This window comes from Prosopis cineraria, unplaced genomic scaffold (assembly GCF_029017545.1).
Source record: "Prosopis cineraria cultivar Desert tree isolate PC_DT_omini unplaced genomic scaffold, ASM2901754v1 PC2, whole genome shotgun sequence".
Classification (NCBI taxonomy): Eukaryota; Viridiplantae; Streptophyta; class Magnoliopsida; order Fabales; family Fabaceae; genus Prosopis; species Prosopis cineraria.
The window spans coordinates 9216415-9224550 of NW_026555333.1; the positions used below are offsets into that span (position 1 = coordinate 9216415).

The following is an 8136-nucleotide window of genomic DNA, read 5'->3' on the forward strand; positions in this document are numbered from 1 at the left end:
CAAACTTCTTATATGGTTCCTGGAATTCTGCTTCAATACAATGGCATGCAAGTATTTTGCATTTCTTTCACCAGCTACCATCCATTCAAGCTTTGCTTTCTATTCCCAATAGCTATTTTGGCAATCATATAAACACTTGAGTCCATGTCTACATGATGAAATAGATCTGTGAAGTGTAGAATTGGCTCCGCTACCAAGAGTAAGTTTTGAAGAGAGAGCACTAAGACATTTTTCCAACTCTTGAATGCGAGCTTTAAAGTTGATAATGGAAGAAGAATTCCAATAATACAAAGCACGAAGTGTGGAACAAAGCTTTTGGGATAATTTAAAATGGCGAAGCCCTATATAGAACAAAGCATTGATTAATAATACTATTGCATTCATCAAATAAAAACTAGAAATTCTGAAATATTTTGAATCGGCGCTTTTTCATTTTTGGAGTTCTAGTATATAAGGCAACAGGACTATGATCGGATGCTGCTATACCATGATTCATGACAAAGGCTTCAGGGAACAAAGATAACCAAATTGAATTGGGTAAAGCTAATAAGTGGGTATTTTACCTACATTAATGTATATTTTTTGCTCTTTTATCTGCCGATTAATGTACAAATTGATTGAAATTTTGCTATAATACCTCACTTAGTAATTTTTAAGCCTTTTCAAGAAAAAAGGAGCAAAAAGAACATATGAAAGGCAAAAAATGGTAAGTGCCTAAGAAATAGGCTCAAAAAGAGTTGTCCGCAAGCAATTCTCTTTGCCCATGGACGTAGCTAGCACAAGGAAAGCCACCCTCTAGAGGCTCGGCCGCACGCAGAGATTGCATGAAGAAAAGTCCACCGTGCGCGAACATGGTGAGGCATGACGTTTGCCCACGTGCAAATATGGAGAAGAGGAGTACGACCACATGCGGACGTGAGGAAAAACACATGACAGAAGCTGATTTAAAATCCAAATGCAAAATTAAACAGTATCTTATAAGATCAGATAAGATAAGACGAAAATCAAAAGCCAAAAGGGTGTGAAAAAGTTATAAATAAAACTCTTGCAGGCTTCTCATAGGATAGAAGTTTAGATCTGAAATTGAGAAGGCAATTCTATAGCATAAATCAAAGTTTGGGTGGTGTTCTTGAAGATTGAGAAGACAATTAAAAAGTTCTTCAGTGAATATTGTAGTGTTCTCCTATTCTTCTTTATGCTTTTTAATTTTTGTGTTGATTTGAGTTATTTTTTATATTTAAAACCATGAGTGGCTAATTTTTTTCAATCCTTAAAAATTCTATGAACCTTTAATGCTTTATAAATAGATTTCTTTTTAATTATCAATTTTGATAAACGCTTTAATCCTTAATATGATTTATTATGTTCTCATACTATTGGATGGCCAATTGTAGTATGTGTTTGGATCTTGTTATTTTCCTTTGATAGACAAGAATCTCAAATAGATCACTCATTAAGCAACCTAAGATTAGAATTAATTCAATTTATATTTAAGATAGACATATACTCAAGAGCCTTAAGTAATCTTTAAAGGCTCTAATTGGATTAGGAATTGCTTGAGGTATCATAATATAATTAGATCATAAGTTTTGTAATTGACAAATACATATATAATTTAGAGCCTTAATTTTAAAGTTGAATTGAAATGCCATGACTAGAAAAAAAAATTAATTGACCAAGTGAATGTGACAAAGATGGTAACAATTTGGACTCCTTAAACATCATTTTAGAGTTCAATTCCTAAAAGTATGAATGAAAAATATTACTTAAAAGAGGATAACCTCTTAAATGGCGTTCAGATTTCTTGAAGGATTAGTCTCACAACTATCAACTGTGAGAATACCTTGGGCAACAAAAAAAAAAAGAAAAAAAATAAATTGCAAAGTGTAAAGGGGAATTAGAATATCTAAGGTGCTCCTTAATTGTTAATTGTATCTTAGGTATATTCTCTGACTTATTTTATTTTATTCATGCTTTTCATTTTAATAGAAACTTCATTGGATAACTTAATTGAGACAAGAACAACTTTTTGTTTGTGCCAATTCCTCTTCATTAGTTTCATGTGAGACGACCTTAATTCGCTGTACTGCATTATATCCGTACATTTCTGGTGTGTTTAAAATTATGTGTGCGTCAAAAGCTTTGTCTAATTTCTCCATGACCAAAGAAGCTACACCCCTGTTATTTGACCAGGTGAAAATTGGCCCATGTTGAACAAGCTCAAGCAGATTGGCATTATTGAGGCATTGGAAAAACTCCTTAATCAAAAAAGGGTGGATTAGAGCTTAGTTTCTCATCCATAGCTAATCTGATTAAAATTGCTGAGTAAAATCCATAGGGACAAGATGGATTGTGTAGTATTGGTAATCCAAGACCACGAAATGTGTCTATCTGATTGTAATGGAGGACCATAAACAAAACTCAAGTAATTAAAACATGCTTTATCATTGAACCAAACTTCAAGATGGGTTACAAAAGAGTTTCATTCAATCATTTCAACATTCCATAGAGATTTCCAAGCAACTAAAGTCCCCTACCTTTCTTAATGGCATTAGTGCCAAGAAAAGCTTAATAACAAAGGAAAATAAATATTTACTAGAAACTGAAACAGGAAGTATGTTTTTGCAGCATAAATAAAATCTGGATCCATTGTGTGCACAAGTTGCTTGATTCGTTGAACTGCAGTGGCCTTCCTGAAACCATGACACTTCGAACCTAAAGCTCTCATTGTGAATGGGGAAGCTTTGGATTAGGGGCTTCCCCAGCTTGGAACTTTTCAACAAAATGGTGAACAACCTTTAACTTCTTGTTAATCAGATGTATGGTGAGCGTGACCAAGAGCCGATGCTTCTTGCTTTCTAGAGATTTCAAAAAATCTTTAGTATGATCAAAGGTAGGTGGGGAATTGAGGTCCAATGAATCCTCCGTGTTTGGTAGAAAAAAGAGAGCTTGAAAGCACTTTTAGCAGATTGAAGGAGGCAGTCAAGTGAGGGGATGATGGAGGTGGATTTTGAGGCTGCTGGAAGGAGAAAAGTACGAACCAACATGGACTAAGAGAGCTTGATCTAGAGGCAAAGGCTAGTGACCCATCATTTGGGACAGAAAAATATAACACATTACAGCTTTGAACTACAACATCAAAAGCCAGCAAATTAGAAGGAACTAATTGCCAGTCAAGAAATTATATCATTCAAACTCAGAAAAACACAAACCAAAATAGTCATTCTTCCAATTATTAGTCTCACATTTGACCTTCCACCAATTTAAAAGACCAAAAGGACTTTTAAGAGCAAAACGAGCAGAGAACTATCAAAATTGAAATTTTTTTAAAATTGAAACATCATCTATAGAAATGAAAAAAGGAAAAGAGTTAATTATATGATTTCAACCATTCAAAGTTCATGATGTAAATTGACACAAATTGTTAAAAGGCTATTTTAGCCTTATTTTATGGTTGAGTGTAAATATAAGAACCTGCTTGATGTCTATTCTCATTTTTTTTTCAAAAATTGTTTTACAATATAATTTTTAAAATTGTTTTTCAAGAAAAAATAAAAAAGTTTGTTTGGTTGTGTTAATTTAAAAAATATTTTAGAATTAAAAATTAGTCAATAGTGATGGTTATCAATGATTAATGGTGGTGGCTTATAATAATTAGTTATCAAGATAATTGCAGTTTTTAATAATCAAATATAATATATTTTAAAAACAAGGTTGCCAAACAAGCCTTAAAATTTTGGAAATACCTCTTCACATGCATTTAGTGCACTCGCCTTCATTTGTTAAAAAAAAAAATCTCCAAGGGACAAAAAATGAAATTTAAACATGTTTTTAATTTATTACTCCTAACCTAGAAGACACGCACATGCATTAACTTGTGAATGCTAGTTTCGAACTCATTAACTTTTTCAAAAAAGGAAAGCAGTGTTACCACCAGGAGAACTAACGATTGACAAATCTAAATATATATTAAAAAATATTACTAGTTGTTTAGGAAAATATAAATAGATAGAACAAAAATTATAAAAAATAATTTAGTGAAAGATAACAAATAGTCCAGTCACGCAATCTTGTAGTAGTTGAGGGATTCTTGTGTGTCTGCGACTGACTCTCTGCTCCTGGGACAATGATTTTTATCACCCTGGTTTCTTCTCGTTGCATGGCTCTGCGAATTTAGGATGTAAATATGGAGAAAGATTCAATAATGGATCAACGAAAGGATATGGTAATCTTGGTGCTCTTGACCGGCCAGGTTCCGAGAAGATTTTGACACAGTGACACTGGTCGGGAAGTTAATAACAAAGAAAGTGGTGAGTAAACCCATGGGGTAATAATTTTGCCCTGTGTGGTTGAAATATGAAATATAAATTCACGCAGAGCTGCATACTCTCGCAGTCTCGCTGATGAGACTAAGCAAGTTTTCTAGAAATTTCTCTCTTTATTTGGTTCATCAATCATCTATCAAGGTAGTTGTCTTGCCAAACTAAAATTTTGCAGGATTTGAGGTTTTAAGCCACTTATACCTCTTGACAAAAAATCTAGCGCCAAGGTTCTAATGTGCTATTTGGAATCAAAGGGGAGATTGGGTCTTTTATTTCACCACCCTTTTTTTTTTTTGGTATTTTGAGTTATGGAATATGTGATATATGCTCTATTGCAGTATTATGTGAAGGTAATAAGTTTGTGACATACATACATACATACATACATACATACATACATACATATATATATATTCTGTTAGCAGCAAACTAAACCTAACTGCTGCCATGTAACAAGGGACATCAGGTTGTTAATGAATTGGGCTGGGTGAGGATCTGAGGATAAAGAAAGATTGGGCTACTAAAAATACCTTACTCCAGATCCCTCTGGGTTTGTTGTGGGGGAGCGAAGAACAGGCTATTGGTCTCGCCTTATTTTCTACAAATAATTATTTAGGTTTTTTTAAAATTGCACTTTTAAATGTCCAGAAGACTAAAAATAAATGTCATACCATTGGCATAATTTGTTTGTGTATATTAGGATAAGCACACAATATATAATGGGCATAAAAAATATAAAATTCATAATCAAACACTTCTATTTTATTTTCTCTATAAAACTTGTTCCTTTAGGCATTAATATATCTGATCGTGACTTATATCTTACAAGCAATACAGCTTTTTTTATGTTCTAATATTGTATATTTTAATGAATTTAAAATTGTAAAATTTAAGCCAGTAATATTTTCACACGGACTGGAAACTTTCCTATTATTGGTTATTAATTATTAATTATTACTATTATTACTTTTTTTTTTCCTGGTGAAATCCGGAATCACAGTTTTGAGTCGGCTTCAGATGGAAAAAATAGTTGCACATTAAAAAGGAGAGAGGACGACCGGAACATAGCGGATCCCTGCGACGGTTGGATGCCATGGCTCTTCTCAGCCGAACTTCCTCACGCCTCCCGCAGCTTGTGTCTCCTCAACGCATAGTTTCCCTCCATACCACTCTCCCCTCTCTCTCCTCTGCCTCATATTCCGGCACTGCCTCGCCGGCGCCATATGTTCGGCCCCCACCCCCATCCGCCTCCTCCCCTCCCGGTCTTTCCAAGGCCGCGGAGTACGTGATCTCCAAGGTTGACGATCTCCTCAACTGGGCTCGCCGGGGTTCCATCTGGCCTATGACCTTCGGTCTTGCTTGCTGCGCTGTCGAAATGATGCACACCGGCGCCTCCCGTTACGATCTTGATCGCTTCGGCATCATTTTCAGGCCCAGCCCTCGCCAGTCCGATTGTATGATTGTCGCTGGCACTCTCACCAACAAGATGGCCCCTGCTCTCCGCAAGTATACCTCTTGCCCCCTTTCTCTCTTGTTCTCTTCAATTTCTATCTTCCTTTCAACTCCCTTTCGTATGAATCTACTTGCTGAGACATTCTTGGGGAGTTGGATTCTGTAAATCAAATTTTAATTCTCATGACATGTTTATCTTGGCCTTCCTACTTCGTTTTAGGTGTACTTAATTTCGTAGTAGGTTCTCATTGGATTCATTTCGAACACTATTCATGTGGAGCTTACGTAGGTCAACTGGGTTTATGGATTATGTATAAATTTTTTTCCTGCTCGTAATTATAGGATTTTGTTGATTTACGCTTTGTGGTATAGAAAACAATGTTCGTCGTTGATTTCGAATCATTCACCAAAGTAGAGCATAAATAACGTTATGAGCAACTCTCGTTTATTTGGTTTGCCTTGTGACGAATTTGTTGTTGCTGGGATGTGTTGATTACTGGTGAGTTAGGCCTTTTGGGAAGAGTGGGAGGAGTGCAATGTGCATGTTTTTATTCCTCGTATCACTTCCTTAATCCTCTTGTCTTTAGTGAATGAATCCTAAGAATAATCTGCAGTACTTGGGGTGGGAGCTAAATAGTTCCTATAGTCTCTTGAAATTTAACCAACGCTTTCATGTGCGTTTTGGAGGCTGTCACGTGGTTGTTGATAATTCTGAAAGAATTGCTCATGAAACATGGGTGGTAACCTGTTGCTCAAGAAGGGTGAACTTCTCCCCCTCCCCCCTCCATGCTCATGTTTAACGAAGGATTTTCCCAGATTTGGTGTTATGCTTCAATGGGATAGATTCTAATGTTGCTTTATATTCAATCAAACCAACGATGTTGTGTATCATTTGTTTTGATGGATTCTTCTTGTTATGGTGGAACAATCTCCATTTAGTTCACATAGTATATTCTGCCATTGTGACTATGAGGGTTCTCTGCCGGAATATGGTTGTAGAAAGCATTTTCATTCAGTCAATACTGTGTGCCAAAACAAGGTTCTCACACCTGTTTAGTAAGATTCCAGTTTGGTCATCTTGGTTTACCTGTTCTGATTTTTTTTTCTGGAACATCACTGAGCTTGCTGATACACTTTTAAGGTGCTGCAACACTTTCATTTTGTCCACTTTTTTGAGTGTCTAAGATGCCATTAACTTCAATTGTAATTCTGTTAACCTATCTACCTGGTGTTAGATATTTCAACTATAGTTCTGACGTCAACATCTGTGATCATCTTTTTTACCACTCTCTTCCTCAAGGAACTAATTCTATGTATTTTACTGTTCTTGATACTGAAAAATTCTTATAGGGTTTAAACTTTAATTCCTGGGCATGTTGATTCCATGCTCGGTTGCTCTTGTTGATTCATATTCTGTATGATATTTAGACTATAGATTTGGCATTAACTTCTATGGTCGTTTTCCTTGTTTTAATCACTCCTTTCTCTCCAGGAATTGAATTTCATGCTATTTTCAGTTTCACCTTGGATTCTTGGAACTTTAGTCATATTCTATCTTGCACTTAAACTAGGTTCTCCAATTTTACTGCTTTTCGTCTTCAGGGTTTATGACCAAATGCCGGAGCCTAGATGGGTCATCTCTATGGGGAGTTGTGCTAATGGAGGAGGATACTACCACTACTCCTACTCTGTTGTTCGAGGATGTGACAGAATAGTTCCAGTTGACATATATGTTCCAGGTTGTCCTCCAACTGCTGAGGCCTTACTATATGGACTCCTCCAGCTGCAGAAGAAGATCAATAGGCGCAAGGACTTCCTCTTGTGGTGGACGAAGTGAGGTCTATGTACTTCATATCTTAGTCGCCAAGCTGTGTCCTCGTGTTAAATAAGCAATACACTTGTAGTATGCGCTGCTGAAGAAGTTGCAAAGGAAATATTGTATTGGAATGTTACAAATCACATATCACATCCGGGCATGTTATTTTTTGTTTGTCGTTCTGCTCAGCTTTTGTGGAATTTTAGACCTTTTGGACATGCAATTACTTCTATAAACTTCTTATGTATGCTGATTAGACTGGGAATAAATGAGACCCTATGGTTGACTCATTAGTTGTGGTGCGCTAGTTTTTTTTGCGTAACCAATTTCTCTTATTCCAGACAACTGGTGCTGGAATTAATGTTTATGAGTGATAATTTCTGAGATATTTTACGGTTGATTATTTAGTGTTCATGCCAATGCTAGACTGTTAACATCTCTGCAGCAGAGGCGATTGCGCCCCAGGCCCCTTTGGGTTATCTCTAAACAAACAGAGGATGTCAAACTAGGACTCTAATTACCAACAGGCTGAGCTAATGAGCAGCA

General features: G+C 36.0%; 1 protein-coding gene across 1 annotated transcript; it reads left to right on the forward strand.

Annotated features, from left to right (window-relative positions):
• The first annotated feature begins 5344 nt into the window (after positions 1 to 5344).
• On the forward strand, positions 5345 to 7883 carry LOC129302312 (NADH dehydrogenase [ubiquinone] iron-sulfur protein 7, mitochondrial). The gene is made up of 2 exons (XM_054941089.1): positions 5345 to 5828; positions 7377 to 7883. Exons 1-2 carry the CDS (start codon positions 5416 to 5418, stop codon positions 7609 to 7611), a joined length of 648 nt encoding a protein of 215 aa, XP_054797064.1. The 5' UTR covers positions 5345 to 5415; the 3' UTR covers positions 7612 to 7883.
• Positions 7884 to 8136: the final 253 nt, after the last annotated feature.